Source organism: Aptenodytes patagonicus, chromosome 16 (genome assembly GCF_965638725.1).
Source record: "Aptenodytes patagonicus chromosome 16, bAptPat1.pri.cur, whole genome shotgun sequence".
NCBI classification, from domain to species: domain Eukaryota; kingdom Metazoa; phylum Chordata; class Aves; order Sphenisciformes; family Spheniscidae; genus Aptenodytes; species Aptenodytes patagonicus.
The window spans coordinates 4574657-4592598 of NC_134964.1; the positions used below are offsets into that span (position 1 = coordinate 4574657).

At 34.4% G+C, this 17942-nt stretch overlaps 1 protein-coding gene across 5 annotated transcripts in view; it reads left to right on the forward strand.

The window, feature by feature from the left end:
• The window catches only part of CEP112 (centrosomal protein 112), a 197385-nt gene that overhangs the window by 26424 nt on the left and 153019 nt on the right, over window positions 1-17942 (forward strand). For all 5 annotated transcript variants that reach the window (XR_012996650.1, XR_012996651.1, XM_076354005.1 and 2 more), the window contains 8 exons: window positions 6559-6645; window positions 8543-8642; window positions 9859-9977; window positions 12063-12206; window positions 15025-15179; window positions 15507-15636; window positions 16626-16718; window positions 17536-17595. Coding sequence is in view for 3 of the 5 variants with exons in the window: in XM_076354005.1 (XP_076210120.1) it covers window positions 6559-6645; window positions 8543-8642; window positions 9859-9977; window positions 12063-12206; window positions 15025-15179; window positions 15507-15636; window positions 16626-16718; window positions 17536-17595 (888 nt within the window). In the remaining 2 variants the exon portion in view is untranslated. The remainder of the gene's footprint in view (window positions 1-6558; window positions 6646-8542; window positions 8643-9858; window positions 9978-12062; window positions 12207-15024; window positions 15180-15506; window positions 15637-16625; window positions 16719-17535; window positions 17596-17942) is intronic.

A 17942-nucleotide genomic window follows, 5' to 3' on the forward strand; every position in this document is an offset into this window, starting at 1 on the left:
TGCAAGTTGTCCATTGTCTTCCGTGTGAGGAAATCACATCCTGTCTTGCTTTGATAACTCTTCAGAATGTAATGTAATAAAACCCAAACCTTATTTTATTGCTAGACTGGTGTGAGACATACAGTGTATGTCAGGATGAGACATGTTTTCATAAACTGACTTGTGATTTATAATTCCTGATACTAATTGGTCTGGTCGTGGAGATATATATGTACATGTACAGTTATTTATTTTTTTTGCAATAGTTTGTGAACTATGTCTTTAATTATTGCACATATGTGCTGGAGACATTGAGAAAGATCAAAGAGGTAGGTTAGCAATTCAAACTAGTGTTTTAACCAGTAGAATGTCCAGATGGTTGCCAAGCAGCTGGGAATTAATCTTTTGCTGCATGATTAATCTCTACCTCAAAGTGTCTCTCTTTTTTTTTTTAAAAAAAAAAAGTTTTTTTTTAACATGTATAGATCCTGGTTTTTAAGGGAGAAAAGACATTGACTAGAAAAAGTAAGTACTATACATTGTTATTGCTACATGTTGCACTTGTGAAATAAAGGTAGGAGTACAGTTTTAATGACTGTTTTAGGAGACCCTGAAATGGGTGTGAAAAGTTCAGTAGCTGCTGAAATACAACATATTAAAAAAAAAAAAAAAAATATTACACTGGGGGGAAAAAGTAAGTGTTGTTGACTCCGTGTATACAGACTCATTTACTCCACTGGACTTGGCACTATGCAGAATTATATGACTTTTCAAGTAGTATCTACTGTTTTGTTATACTCAAATTTTACTAACTCCCTTTGAAATCAGAATGATTTCTGCATGTTCACAAGGCTCAACCGGGTTCAATTTTCAGTGCTGGCAATTGAAGATACAGTTTGTTGCATTTCTGAGCTGTCTTTTATGAAAGTGCATCTAATAAGTTATTGCCATGTATGAGCTTTCACAATTTCTAAACATATTTTGAACTTTTTTTGGTACTTACTGATGTCAGAATCTTTACTACTAGTGGCAGACATATTTGTTACATATGGAAGTGGGACACTTGCCACTCCAAATACAGCTGTTAAGTAATATGATGTGCTGTAGTGCTAATATGCATGTTATGTTTTTTAGCTATATAAAACATCCTTTAGAGTAAAAATATCATTTCAAGTTATTGCAGTTGTTGGGATACAAAGCTGTATGCTTTTCTCCCTATTCCCACCACCCCCAACTTGGAAATCTATGAAAAATACATTGTTCTCTCTTGAAAGAGACTAATAACATTTACATATGAATAAGCACAACTGTCCATTCAGTTATTTTTCTGTATACAGCAAATGTGTATTAATGTTCAGTGTCATTTAAAAAGTCAGACTTTTCTTGATGGGGGAAAGCTGGTATGATTTGATTTCGGACAAAGCCTTTCATTTTTACTGGCTATAAAAATGGGGCGATGTCATATTAATTTTTTACTTAAGCGAATATCTAGTTTCTCTTCAAAGAGTACTCTGTAAAAATATTATAACTGGAAGTAGCAGTTGTAGTGTTTTTAAAGAGTAAAGATACAAAGAAGGTTAGATACGTGGAGAGAAATGTAAATGTTTGTTAGGTCAAATAATGTAGTCCAGATCATAAACATAGACTTTTGTGGAGGGACCTTTGAATCTGGGCAAAATGCCATGTTTATAAAGGGTCTTTTTACATTCTAATTTCTGGCTTGCATTTTTCACTTGTTCGATACTGCTTTTCTTTCGGTCTGTCTCTGGTTTGTCCAGACTGTAAGCTCTTCGCAACAGAGACTTTACAGGACATTTATTTCACCTTAGGCATTGCATCAGATAAAAATGTTGATGATATTCAATGCAGAATTTGGAGTGGTTAATGATCTACTGTTTCAAAATGTAGTTATAAATTTATTTTTTTTTAAATTTCTGTGTTACACTCAGAGGATGAGCACAAACATCAGGAAAAAAGCCCAACGTTAATGTGAATCCCAGATGGAAAACCTGCTTTTATTGTGTGTCATGTTCCACTAGGAAAAATACTATTTATGACTTCCTTTAATTTATAGGATTTGTTCTTAAAGTCTGATAGAGCCTTGGAAATTTCAATCAAGTAAAACCAGCTAGGTGGCAAAAATACACACCACCATCCCCACCCCACCCCCTGGCCCCTCCCAGGACATTTTTGGGAAATGTCTGCATCTGAAACAGTGAGAAACAATGACCCTTGATACTTAAAAGAATCTCCTTTGGATATCATAAAAATTCTTTATGTCAAAGACTCAAAATAGTCCTCCTTTATTTTATAAAATCCCATTTATCAAGGGTACCAAGCTGAACCTCAGGGAGATGCAGCAGGTGCTGCTTCTGTACCTGGAACTCCTCTTGAAATCTTAACCTGTGAAGAAAAGCAAACTTCTCAACAATGTATTTTATTTTTTTTTTTCTCTCAACAAAACATTCATCCTTATACTTTGCTTATTTGTTTGTAAGGAGTTTTAGTAGGGCTGCAAGCTTGTCTGTAGACCTACATTGCTTTACCTTGGCACAGCTTAAATGTTCTCCTTGTTTTAGCCTTCCTGGAATTTTTATGGTGAACTGTTACACACGAGGTCACCCACACCAGGTCTGTCTTGTTTTGTTCAAGTCTTGAGACTTTTTCACCTGTTATCCCTCAGAAAGGTTTATTCTAAGTAGTTTAAGCGAACAACACAGGCTTGAGGGTCTTAACTCTTCCAGAAAATAACTTTTCCTCTTGCCTGTCTCTTAGATTTTGAGTAAAGATCACTAAACTCTCCTGTACAATGTGCTCCTAGCATACCATCTGCACTTGCAAGGAAATCAAATCCATTTGCACTTTTAAGACCTGTGGTCATATTTGATACTTCGGTCGTGGTATGCGCATTTCACTTTGCTATAGACCCAGAACGTCAGTGAGTCTTCTCTCCTAATGTACTTTGCCTGTTTTAATTGTGAAGATTTTCCAACTCTTGGTTGTCATGAGAAGGGAATATGATCACCACATTCATCAATGTGTGAAAGATGAGGTGTATTCTGTATGCATCTTACACATTTTACCCTTCCCGCTTTCTTTTCATGCTATAATGCATTTCTCTCTTCAGTTAAAAACACTTCAAGAATAGATACTGATCTTCAAAGTTGTTTGAGCAAATGGGTAGAGGGTGTTCATTAAATATAAGATGTGATATTAAGTTATATATCATTGACAAGTGTGCTGGTTACAGACATCTGAATGCAATGAAGTTGGAAATGAACAGTATTTTTTCCACATACTGTAAACTCAGTGCAAGTTTTTCAGCAGTTCAGTTTTGAAAATGGAAGATTAGTTCCAATATGATTAAATTTTATATTTACTGTAGAAATTTCTGTTCAAATAAATTGTTATAAAGTATGAATTTGTTTCCTTTTTTTCCCACCAGTGATTTTCTTTTAGATATTTAGGTGGTCATTCTGACTCTTAAATTGCTCTAAATGTTAAAAGTATTAGTATACCTCAAAGCTAAACTTAAAAATTTTTGAGGGTACAATGTAAGATACAGAAATAACACAATGAAAAAAGATAGCTTGTTAATTATGATGTGAGATACACTATTCCAAATTACTTTTGTCTGAAGTCAGCATGTCTTTATGTATAATAAATCTTGAATGTTTTGCAAGTACATTATCTCCTGCCTCGGCCTGCCTATATAGTTTAAAACACTGTATAAATTATTGATATTTATTTTTTTTTAACCCTGGATGCGAAAATTGAGTAAACACGATTCAGTAGAAAGTTCTAGTTGTTTGTTGGTTTTGGTTGGCTTAAGAAACCTTTTTCTTCTATGAAAATATCAAAGCTTTGTGTTGTGCACTGATTTCTTTTAGCAGCTGAATAGCACCAAGACAAATAAGCTTTGTCGTATATTGTAAGATATACAAGTCATTGTTCTACATTGTTAGTTCTTACTTTGAAGTTCTCATTTATTGTTTACATCCTTCTCCCCCTTCCTCACTTCCTCCCTCCCTCCCCCATATATTCATAGACTTGGAAAAAAATCTGGCAAGCAACAAGTACTGTTTTGTCAAATATCCAAAAAAAAAGTCGATGGATGTTAAACCTTCAAGATGCCACCTCTGGCCTAGGGGTGATCCCTCTAATGAAGACAAGTGAACAGTGATCAGTAGTTCAAAGCGCTCTCTCATTAATATTGTTAGTCTGCTTATTGATTTACTTTTAAATCAGGTATTTAAGTATTTCTACAAATTTTTGTAAATGGTGACAAGATGAATGTTTGTTTTCTGTCACGACTGAGATAGCACCTTTTTTTTGCCAAAGATTTATGACAGTTGCAGATTAGACTCTATCGGTTTAAGTTTGACAGTTATTACTTAAATTTTCATAGCACCTAACCTGTGCTATGAAAACATAGGACAGTGATACGATGAAACCCTGTTTTCAGGTAACTATTTGCTGGTTTTGGTGGTGTTTTGTTTTTTTAAATTAGGAAGAAAGTGTGACTAGGCACATAAAAGCAGTTCTGTTGATACCACCCTCCATGGCTTTAAATAACAGGGACAGCACAGATGTTTGACATCAGTAATGTTTACATGGCCTTAGGGTTTAATTGCCTCATACTCTTTGTAAGGAGAATAAACAATGACAGAAATCCAAAGGAATGATGTTCAGGCAACAGCAATGGCTGCATTTCATACATCGTTGCAAACTTCTCAGCTATAGCTATCTATCTACACTTTTTTTTTTTCTGAATGGTAACATGCCATAAATTTCATGTTCTCTGCTGCCTCTTAACTGGTAATAAAAGGTAGTAAAACTGATGAGCATGAGCGCAGTTAATTGCTTTTAACAAGGGGAATGATTTTTCTAAGTTGGTTTTATCTATTTTCTCTAAAACTTATGAAGGTCTTTGATACCGTTGTAGGTTATTTTGTTTCTCAATACGTGTTTAATAAATAAAGTAAAGCTGAAGTGGAAAGGGCGCTTTATAGAAGAGTAGCACGTAAAGTTACAAAGCGCTATTCCACAGGAAATTGAGACTAACTTAGCAAATGAGGTTTGACATTTGGTAGCTACAGATATGTGGTTGACTCAGTTTGGCATGGTTTTAATTTGAAAGATACTCCTTTATTGAAATTAGTATTTAATAACTTGTTTAAACTTTAAAATGGAGGGGGAGAAGTTTCATTCCCAGTTATGAAGTGATGAGCCCATTTGCTTCAACCCCAGCCTTAATGAGATCACTTTTTAAAATGTGTTTACATGACTCAATTTTTTTATCTACATATGCAGTGAGATTGGAAGTCTGCCTTACACAAAGGGTGGGTCAAAAAGCAGATTTATAAATGAAACCAGTATTCCAAGCTTTGCTACATGACACTGTTTTGTTGTCCTTGTGCTTTCTGGCTGTTCCAGCAGTTTACCACAGAAGAAATTGTAAGTGTAGGATTTTTAAACTAATATATCTTTATTTTTACAGCAAATGCTCAAATTAACACTTCCAGAAGTTGTGATGAAGATACATGTGTGTCTTGGAACTATGGACCATTATAAAATTTAAATATTGTTGGAGATTTATTTTATTTTTTACCAGTTACTCATTACAAATACAGTTTTCCTCTTAAGACTAGCCGAAAACTCCACGTGCATGTCAACTGTTGAATTTCAAACACTTCAATATGGGGCTCCTCACATTTATTTACATAGTAGGTCCTGGAGGGACAAAATTATGTAGGTTGTGGACAAAGCAGACAGGGCAGGAAAATGTCTGGGGTGCTGAAATTTCAGAATTTCATTAAGTTTATAGAAGTTGAGGACCTTGAGTGCTTTTGAAGGTATCACCTCTTCAGCCCTCAGCTGATGAGGAGTTGGTCTTTGGGATTTTTCAAGTGAGAGAGGTTTTTTTTAATTCTTTATTTTTAATTATTCAAAGAAAAAGAAAGTAAGTGGCAATGTGTTACTGTGTCGGAGGGGTTCAAGTACGCTACTTTGAACAAACACAAGCAGAAGCAGGAAACGTATTTTAGCAATCAAATTCAGCAGCAATATCCTTAATCCCATTATAAGTAACCTTTAAAAGGAAATGTGTGTATAATGTGAAATCTATGAATAATAGAAAACAAACAAAAATAAACATGCATCTGGGCTAAAGGACATTCTTTGTATAAATGTAACACCTGCCTAAAGAATAAAAGCAGGTTTACCATACTTGGTATATTAACAGAAATATTAAAAGTTTCATTCTTAGGTGTTTATTTAAATAAAGGATGATCGCTTTTTCTGGGCAGTAGCAGTTGTTTTTATTGCCAACTAAAACATCTTACAAATTCATTTTCTAAATAAATATTTTAGGTTGAGATCTTTTGTCACCGTTTTATCAAATAAATATGAAAATACCGAGAAACTGAATATAGGTTTTTTCATAGCAGTTATTTGTTAGTGACTTCCCATTGCCTTCTCAAAGACAACTGAATAATTTAAAAGTTATGCAGAGGTCATTAGTGTAATTTATTCTTTATTTTAATTAAGTTCTATATCTGTTCTATTTTGCTTTTAAAGCTGGACATGAAAATGAAAATAGCGGAAGGTAAATTCCATGAAGAAAAACTTAAATTGCAGCAGAAGCATGATACTGATGTTCAAAAGGTAGGAAGTGTTTGTGTTTTTTTTCCAAAGACTGTATGTAAAACAAAATAATAGAGAATCTGATTATAATAATTTGCAGTTGTACTTTAACTTCTTCACAATGGCAATTAATGTTCCTTTACGATTGTAGGTAATGGTTTGCATAAGCTGAGGGGAATGCAGAATATTCTATGATAACATAAACTTAGGAAGGGAAAAACGCTTGCAGAAAGCAGGTGAAAATACAAGGTGGTTTGTTGGAACAAGGCAACCTATTTTACCAACCTAACAGCTTCTATGGATTCATACGCTGATGAAATCATAAACTCATGTTTTTTCTTTTAGAGAGAAAGCACTCATATTATAGAAAAATGTGAACAAAAATACTTAAAACAAATTTTTATGGACAAAAGGCAAAAAATAACAGTAGGAGAATCTGCAAGTATACCACATATGTTCCTACTAATACAGCAATAGTGCTTGTTCTCATGTCTCTGTTTTGACACTGTATCTTAAAGCATAGGCTGGTCAATAAACAGTTCGTTATTTATGTTATTGCATTGTTAAAGCTATATGTGGCTTTCAATTCTTCACAGCAATAAAATGACACCAGATATACTTCCTTTGGGTTAAGTTGGATTTGTCTTTATTGTGTTGCATAACACCACTTTTGGGAAGATTACAAGAAGACTATCAAAGACCGTACTGTGACTTTTAATACCATGTTTTAAACATGTGGGGTCAAATTCTGCGAGGTCCCAAGTGCCTTCTGAAGCACTCTGATCCCAGGAACGTAATGGGAGTTAAATGCTCAGCGTCAGGATTGTGATGACTTACCCTACTGTAAGCTTTGCATTACTGAGTACCTCTGTTTTGTTTCTTAAGACTGAGTCACAGACTTGGAGGAAGTTAGTTGACACAACACTATGACACATCAAAGCCTCCTGAAAGGATGTTAATATTTGGTCAGGTGCATATTTGGCTCATCTGTTCTCAAACTCTGCAAGCATAACTAGCTAGCAAAGCTGAGAGTCTAAAGGAAACAGCTTTGTGAGAATAAGAAATAGGTTAAATGCTTTCTCATCCCTTGAGTTGTCATCCTTTTCTAACTGATGGTAGAATTCCGTCTTTTGAAGTTGTTTAATAACGCTGGCTATTTTAGAAAAGGTTAAATAGTGTCGTATTAATCTTTAAAGACATAAAACATTTAACGCAGATTGAGTTATATTGTTTTAAGGTGAAAGCTTCTGTTTGAGAGATTTGGGGCACTGTTATAAAATTTCTGTGACTTTAATGTTTATCTTAAACACAAAGTTTAAACTAAAATACTATCTCAAAGTGTGCAAATATTTCAGCATTTTTTTTCCAAAATGAGCGTGTACAGAAATGTGCATGTAGTTACACCTCATATACTTGCTCTATTCTAACCCATTGTTTCCTGGAATACATACAAAGAATTGTAATTGGTGAAGTACAAGAGTATAATGAAGTTCACCAGTGATTTAAGTATTTCTTAAACCTGCTGAGAATTTTAGGGTTTTTTAAAATAGTATTAGGCAACGTAAATATGAAAAGGGAAACAAATCCTTTCTATTTGCAGTAGTAGCACCATGAAACTTCCAAACTCCATAAAAGCAACATTAGATTTGTGCAAGTTTAAAGGAAAACAAAAAGACCCCCCCTAAAACATGAAACTCCTTTTTAATCTACTGCCTGCATTTATCTAAATCAATCCTTTGTTTATGACTTGGCAGTCTTAGCTGTGAAAATTACTTTGATTTAATCACTTAGTCCTGCACGACCTAAGCGCTTCTTCAAGGCAGCTCCTTTGACAGAGATCAGTGTGTATTATTTTGTGCACCGGTTGTAGTTTTGGTTTTTTGGACTTTTGTTAAAGCATTGTGAATTTTCCCTACAGATTTTGGACAGAAAGAATGATGAAATAGAGGTATTGAAGTCCCTTTACAAAAACAAACAAAATGAAGCTGAGGAGACGATTAGAAAATTGGAGAAAAAAGGTGATTTTTGTACTCATGGTTGTTGTTTTCTGCATGGTGGTATTGTACTGCATCCTTCTTGTGGCTATGGGCTTACGTGTTCCTTCTAGGCGTAGATGTCCCTTTCCTCTTCATTTGCAGGTCTTGATCTAATTTTTCCTTTAGACTTTTAGAGGCTTGTCTGGTTGTCTTTGCTGTCCAGTTTCCAAACCAAATTTTCCAAGAAGCAGTGTGATCTTGTTACATAAAAACTTCCAGGTTTTATGAAAGTCACCAAAAAAAGTTTCTTTGATGATACTGAAGTATTGTGACCACTTATTTCAAACTTTTTCGAATCTCTGGCTCGACGTTAATTTATTTATACATTCAGTACATTTTAATCAAATCACAAGGTATTATTTATTTAGGACTGTTGCGGCAAGAAATTTCAAACATGAGTAGTAGTCTTGAATATGTCATAAGTACAAAACTTGACCTGAGTGTGGCTTGTCAGCAGTTTTTGAATGTTAGTTTCTCTGAGAATCCTTGGAGTCCGTTTATACTATGGACTAAACCACAATGTAAAATACGCAAGTGTGGTAACCTACGTACAAAAAAGGAGAGAGTTCCATGTATATTGTTTCCTGCTCCTTGGCAAAGTAAATTGTCCAGCAAGGGATCTGGTGCTTCTGTTGGTGGGCTGGTGGTTGCGCTCAGCTGTAACGGGTTGTGTTCGAGTCACCTACACTCTTGCCAGACAGTGAAAATCATCAGTCACTTTTGAAAAGTGAATACGTACCTGCTTTGTTTTCCACAAAATTTGACAAGACTGTGAATTCTTGATGCAATCACTTGCAATTTAAGTTGGGGAACTTAATTTCTTTCTATATCTTGGGCATTCAACCTTCACAAGAACCTTTTCTCTTAAGGATGCACGTAAAATCAGGTTAAAAATGCCTGTTTTCTTTAGGTTACAGAGTTTTGTTGATGTATATTTTCTGCTTCAGTAAGGAAAACTCATTATGAAATATTTTGTAAATAAAGTAGAGAAGAGAGAACACCTTGTAATATTTTAGTGACACAGAATCTAAGTGCTAAATTTTAAAGAAGCACATGCATTAGGTATTTTTAAGAGCCAAAAAACATCAGAAAGCCATGTCAATTGGAAAACTGATGTAATCTGATTGCCTCTGTTGCCAAAACTGAAAAATCCCAAAGGTATCTCTTGAAAGGTTGTTTATCTTCCTATTTTTGACAGTTCAGACCCTTGTTCGTGAGTCACAAGTTGTCAGAGAAGCAAAAGAGAAGCAGATTGTGGAGTTGAAGAAGATGTGTGAGCAAAGCAGTGATTCTTTGAACAATGAGTGGGAGAAAAGGGTAATGAATAATACTTGCTTTCTTTGAAAGACTCCTACAGTGTATATCTGGGATAATACATTTTGTCACTTAAATATTCCTTATGTGTATTTTTTTTTACTTTTAGTGATATTTTCTTATGCTGATTTTATTTTTTTTTCTGGAGTAATCTCGCAAGACTCTTTGCTGATGCTTGCACACCCACACCCACCCGTACACCCGCCCAGCTGGTCACTCTGTTCCTGGGGTTCATCTGGCCCTCTTGGCAAGTCTCTGGATGTATTAGGGAAGTGTTTATTTCTGGTTGACCTGACATGGAATTTTAATCTCTGTAAACCTGCTGCTACCTGCTGCCACGGTGATTCCTTTGAACTATTATTTTTGCATTGGGTCATGAATTCTTCGATGTATTTTTATTTATTGTTAGACTCGAGACAGCAGCAAAGTAGAGAGAAAAGCGTGTTTATTGCAAGACAGCTTCACCTTTGCCCAGATTATTGTCAGTATTTGTCTTCCTTACCCCTCTCAGGAGAGGGAGGGTCACAAAAAGGGCAAAACCACCTCCCTTCGTAGATGAAGTATGCTGTTTAATTTTATTTTTTTTTTAGCCCTGCATCTGGAAGTGATGTTGGTTTTAATTCTTGTCTTGTAAGAGATAAATCATAAATCTTGTCCTTTGTGCTTAAGACCTTGAGGCTTCAGTGTTAGGTGGTCTTTTTTGGTTTAGAGAAGCATTATTTTCAGCCTGAGGTCATCCCACTTTTTCAGTTACCTAGCAAGTGCTGTTTCTACAGCTGTAACTGTCATCAATGATGCCAGTGTGCAAACAAGAAGGCAAATTAAAATACTAATACTAATTTCAACTTAATGAAATTACAGAAGTGAAATCGGAGCATGTATCTTACGGAAAAACGTGGATAGTGGGAATTATGGCGGAAATATAGTAAAATTTAACAGTACAATATTTTTTATAACTTTATATACTACTTTCTTCTGTGTATTTTTTCCTTTGAATAGATGCAGGTTATTTGAATAGACATTGCTGACAATAATGCAAATATTACTATAGTCTGTTGTACAGGAGGTAGAAACATTCCCAGAATTTTTGCTTTTATTTATATCTTATGCACCTGGAGAGTAAACATTCATTTATTTATTTTCCCAGATTATTTTAAAAGGATCTCAAATTCAGCAAATCTTCTGAACACTGCAGTATATACATAATACTTATAATGATAATTTATTAGTATTCTTATCTTTTGGATGAAAAATTTTATGTAAGTTACTGCACACTGTTGAAGGCTGTTAAATAATGGTCCAGACTCACAGACACCTCCATGATTTTGCTAGTCTATATGTTGGAGAGAAAAATCTGTACTTGTGCAAATTAACCTGATTTTAGCAGTGTGTTTAGAATGATGCTTTTATTTTATGTATTGCAGCTTTCTCCTTCAGCTGTGAAATGGTTTTGTTAGAAACCTGAGGAATACATAATAGCTGTTATATAACCAATATACCATACAAGTTTTGTATGCTGATTTGACATGACATTATTCTTTACTATTGTATAGATAGAAAATTTAGCTTTGAGGCTGCTTAACTAGAAAGGGAGGCCACTGGTGTTTAGAATATAAATTAAGGGTTATTAATGACACAAATAATCCTTTTATTAGACAAGTAGGTAGTCAAGGCTCTCCAGCTTCTTACAAACTGAGAGGCAGATAAACTGGCAGTGTAAGTATCTGGAGAGAGTATTAGTGTTTCTGTAATGGAAATTCATTAATTTTATGCAACAGTCATTGGTGTTCAGTTTAAATATGTAAACAAATAGAATAGCAGAGAATGGCAAAAATATGTATGTGTTTTAGTATTCTGTACGGATAAGTTATGCCCTCTATACATTTTTAAATGACTTCTACTTCTAAATTACCGCTTAATAGAGTCATAGTAGACCTATTTAGTGAGACAATGATCTAGTTTTGTTACAGAAGACAGAAATGTGGCCTGTGCTTCTCAGTTATTCTATTTAAATGCTATAATAATATAATACTTATAAATGCTAGTTATATATGCCATTTATTATTTGGTAATATTTTTGTGATGCAGCTTCACAATGCTGTGGCTGAGATGGAGAAGGAGAAGTTTAATATTCGGAAGAAGCACACAGAAGATATGCAGGAACTGCTTGAGGACACCAATGCTCGTCTTAGCAAAATGGAGGAAGATTATTTGGAACAGATAAAGTCAACTGTAAGTTTTTTGTAAATATGTCATGACAGCAAGTATCTCTTGCAGTATTCAAATTTCATGCATTTGTGCAAAAGTGTACATACTGTTGGGCTGAGAAATATTTTTGATAGTGCAATGCAGTTGTTCTGTCTTGGGAGAGAACAGTGTCCTGGCAGCCAGTCCAACCAAGGATTTTTCCACTGGATAAAATTCATCGAAGTACAGCCCTTCAATGAATACTACGCAGATATATATTTGTATTGAAGGACTGTTTCTAGCATTTCTCATTGTTTTTGATTCAAGTTAGCAGAACTTTTGTCTCTGTAGGCTTGTAGACTATAAAAAAGGATTTATATAGTACATCTATTTTCATAGATACATGTGACTTCTTACTTACCCACCTCCTCTTTGAATGATCAAATGCTTCTGTTAAAGATCAAATAAAAAGGATTTTTAAAATAATTATTATATTATTCTAATTTATTGCATTTCTTTCCTAGAATAATTAGAAGCATGTAAGCAGGTGTAATCTGGAGTTTGTGCCTGCTATATAAATGATGTAAAAAGCAAAAAATTAACAAGCATCCTCAAGAAAGCATCCTGTACTTTTTATCAGGATGAGGTATGAAGAAAATTGAATGAGTGAAAAGACAATGTGAAACAAAATTTATTCCTTTACTAATGAATGTTGAATTTAAAAATTAGCATTCAGATCATGTCATAGGTAACAGTAAATACAGAGAAAAATGGACACAGTCTGTCAGCAAGATTGAATTTAAGAACCATCAAAACTAGACAGATCTTGCTGAGCAGCTTCTGATTTAATAATTAAACAAGGTAGAGTTCAAGGCAGGGCTTAAGATGAAAGACTAGACTGTCACTGGAAATTAGCTTTCTTTTTTTCTCTCTCTCTCTCTCTCTTTTTCTTTCTCTCTCCTGATTCTTGTGGTTTGGGTTTTTTTTGTGTGTTGGTATTTCAGAGTTTCCTTGTTCAGGGTTTCACGTTGTCAAGAATGCCATCGCTGTTAGCAAGTGAAATTGGCTGAACAATTTAACTAATACCATAGAACTGATAAGTAGGATTTTGTGCATTGAACAAGTATTAACTTCCTTGAGGGGTGGGGGGCCAGGGAGGAATTAATGATATTTGGTGACATGTTAAGTACAAATTTTTTTCGTGTTTGTGTGGCGGTGGTGTTTTATAAAAAAAACAAACCAACCAACCAAACCCAAACAAACCCTGCCCCCCGCAACCCATACCCTGCAGCTGGCTTTGTATTGATGGAAAAGTTTGCTGTACTACGTTCAGGAAATGTCTTAAGGCACTTGACAAAGTTCAGGTGACCGTTCTGGCTGTGTGAGGTTCTTGCATTACTCCAGGCTCATTTAACAGTTCTGTGACAGTTGGGGCACTGACTTGAGATGGCAGATGTTTGAGTTTTTTTATTTTACTTTTAACAGAGGGTGAAAATACTCTTCCACTTCCCTCATCTTCGGACCTTTGTTAATATAAAAATAACTATGATACGTACATCCTGGAAGGACAGCTGTGTCTTATTTTTTGACTCCAGCCTCCTGAGGAATTCTTCTCTCATTTCCGTGCATATTAACATAAATTTAGGGAAGAATGGGAGGTAGTAGAGTAGTCTCATGCTACCTGCCTGTTCTCATTCTGCTCATTTTTAAAATAGTTTATATTAGGAGTTGAAGTTGTTGGAAAAAGATATACCTTTTGATAGATATTTGTAATTTCTTGAAAAGAAATCACTGTAATTAAGCAAATGATATGGAGAAGTGGATTAGGGAAAGGTATACCAGCAGAGACTTGAGGAATGCGCTCTCAGTCCTGATATGGATTTGCTATATTTCTGTGCACACCACCTTCCTTCTCTGCGTGTCTCCATTTTCCAGTAATAAAATGAAGATGGTATACTTACCTTACAAGATGATGGTGAATTATTTAGTTAATATTTGTTAATTGATTTGAAACACAACTAGATAGCATTTGCACTGTTGATGTAGCATTTGTATTATAATCATTCTTCTTGTATCCTCCAAATCCATAGCAGATATTACTGTATCTTATTGTTTACAGCCTTAGATGTGGTTTTGCCAAAGTGCACATAGAAGGCAGTTGTTTAAAATCTATAATTCTTTAGCAACCTAAGTGCGTTGCTCCTTGCTTTAGTTTAGAAATTTGAGAGAGAGAGATATATATATAGAGAGATATATTTATGTCAACATACGATGGTCATAAAAGTACTCGGAAGAATATTTCAGCATGAGAAAGCTACAGATTTCACTAGATGCCATATAGTTTAATATGTTTTCTAGCTGACTTTTATAGCTGCTCCTCACCATAATGATCAGTAAAATATTTATATATGTATATATAAAAAAAAATTGTATGTTTTTTTCCCCAAAATACTCTTTCCCACATGAGGTTGTGCATATTGCTAATGATAACACACTTGTTGGTTAATGGAAAGTCTAAAAATGCTTTACGTATATTATCATCCATTACAGTTTTCATAGAAATATCTGTCTTCTCTCCTATTTTAAAAGATTTGTAGTTTAGAAATCAGCTGCACATATTGTTTTGCTTAGGGGAGAAGACACGTCACTTTGGGGGTGTGTGTGGTGTATTAGACATCCATATTTTGAAGATTTATTTTTTGTATACAGCATAGAATTTACTGTCATGATTATTGACAGCTTTGCTATTGTAGCTCTTGTGTCTCTGGACCACCAAAGAACCTTGTTGCTCTAGGCTACTGAATAACAACAGGGGTATACCCTAATTTATTCTGGTTTTCTTAACAACGACCTATTCTTTTAGAACCAGACGGTCAAAAAACTGGAGGCTCGTGTCCAGCAGTTGACTGTTGAAGCTGAAAATAGTAATTTACAGCGTCAAAAATTATCTCAAGAAAAGACTGATGCAGAACAACATTACCAGGCGGTATGCTCTGAACTTCAGGAAATGAAAGCAAGGTAATTAAATAGCTGTTTTTAACATTGAAGAATATGGAATTTCCAAAAGCAAACATTATTAATTTTATTTCAAGAACTCAGTGAACAGTAATTGGCATTAGAAAATTGTCATGAAAATGTATTAATTGATGTAAAACTCATTTTGGAGCTGACCCAAAAGACCATTGTAAGGAGTATGTTATCTTTCCATTATTTATAAGTATTTCATTCTGTTACAATCAGCATGTGGTACAGGCAGACTTGCATACTCCGTAGAATTGATACTGAGCAGGTAAGATGCCAAAATATGAAAGCAATTTCCATATTCTCTTTGCTTACTACTTGTAGGCACAGCTCACTTCAGAAAGACAAGGACCATATTATACAGGAATATGAGGAGAACATTCAGCAACTACAAAGTAAATATGATGTTGATATAAATTTTATAAAGCAGGAACATGCTCTCTCTGCAGCTAAGGTATGCTTCCACGTATAATAGGCATTAAAATGTTTATTTTTTAAGTGGTCTCCTAAATATAAATGTCATGCTTATGAATAAATCCAAGGAACTGTTCAGTTCCCTAAGTTATTCATGTGCATAAGTTTAAAACAAATTGGGATTCAATTTTTCATTCCCAAATTTGACCGAAAAATCATCTGAAGTTGACTGATAATTCTGGGGTGTGTGCATATGTGTACATACAAGTGGTATTTCCATAGCTGATTCAGATAAGGTACAATTAATATGCTGATTTTGTTTGTGCTTCTGTAAAAATTCTGGATACCAGAGGACCTCAGCACACTTAAAGACTTAATGTTTTCATAAGGCCTCTTGAATGAGGGAAAATATTTTTTTCCAGAAATAAACTGTCTCGCAGGCCTCTTAATATGGAATATTATGTTAAATACTTACGTGTTTAAGAAATCATTTTTAAATTCTGCAAGCGTTACATTCCACCCAAAATGTAATAATTCTGGTTTGTTTCTGTAAAAGCATCCATCAGGTTGATATCTACCAATATGCATAGGTAGCTATAGAGTATATATTTAATATAATTTTCAAGCTAAATAATTGTAGAAAAGGCTCATGGTTTAAATACCATCTGCTAATCCTTAGAGCCATAGGACAAATGGGGTCTTTTGCATTTATTTACTGGAATTCTGGGAGCTTTGATACTTTTACTCCATTTAATTTATGAGGTAATTTTCTTTCTTTCAATTGTTAGTGTCAAAGGTTTTTTTATTATTAGTTATTTTTGTGGTTTTGTTTACATTTCTGGGTTCACCAGACGGACAGAAGTGACGTATCCCGAGTTGTAAACTCATACAGGTTTTTTTCCCCAAGTTGATAATTTTTTTTGATTTCCAAGCACCTTTGAGAAATAAATTTAAAAATGCAAAAGATGTAGCTGTAGAGCTAATAAGGAATGCAACACAAAAATTCCTTTTTCTGTTAAATCCCTACAGGCATCTGATGTGATTGAAGAATTACAGCATAGCACGTCTCTATTAAAACAACAGTTACAAGATTCAGAACATCAAAGACAGCAACAGCTGAGGGTGAGCCCTGAACTTCTTACTCAAGAATGACCAGCCCTTTTCACTTGTCCAGTGATTTGAATGTTTAGATAGCCATACTAAAATGCATTTACATGTAACATGCATCTTTGTGTGTATTTTATTCATAGAAATAGATAAAGTGTCACCTTATGCTTAAAGGTTGATTTAAAAAGTATGACTAAAAAAGATCACTGTATGGGTAAGAGCAGAATTTTCACAGGAACTTTTTGACTGTTTGTTGTGATTCGCATGATAAAACAGTATAAACGTGTTTCAGTGGATTAGAGAAGCATGTCAAGGAATTACGAATATCTTTTTTTTTTTCCTAAACTGTAAACATTTTTTAAGTAAGTTTCAAAATTGTTTTTATTTTTGTTGCTATTTAACAGTTCAGTTCAATATTCTGTCTTCCTATAGGCATTTAAATTAGTCCTATCTCAGGATAATGAGTTCCACATCTGCACCATGTATCAATCCTATTTGAGTTTTGGCATCTACTTTTCCTCCTATGTCTTTCATTTCACAGTTGATGTGGTACAGAATGGCATTTTAATAGCTCAGGAAAACATGTTGCTGTTTCTCTTTAGAAAGTGACTAAAATCATGACTTTCGAGATAGTTTTGTTATGTGTGGATATTTTTGCTGTTCATTGAATTTTTTTGTATGTCAAAGAATTTTTTAATGACTATATAAAGTGGATTTTTAATTTTTACAGACTGTTCTATATAACAGCAACTGTTTGTGTGCTTAATGACTGCTTTGAAATGAAAGAAAAATGTGATTTGTTTATTTAGAATACACATCTCTTCCTTTGTAGGATCAAGAATACAAGCTTCAACAGGACAAACTTCACTTGGAGCGTGTATATGAAAAACAGGTAATGTTTTCAGGAAAATATACCATCTTATGCACATTTCCAGTTTTGTTGTATACAGAAGCTAAAGGTTTAAATTCTGAAATCCCTAAAGTAGTAAATTTTGGAATCCAAGCATTTCACATGGGTTGGAAAAATAATTGGACAAATTCAAGGAAGATTTTAATTACAGCTGTTTAGGTACAGAGATATCGCCTCTGATTCTAGGAACCTGTTGCCAAATGATGGAGGCTGGGAGAGCATTACCAAAGAAGTGCCACTGTAAGCCTGTCCTGTTTGTATACGCTTCTTTTGTTGGCATCTGATGTTAACTGCTGTTAGAGAAAAGATAATGGACTAAATTGAACTTA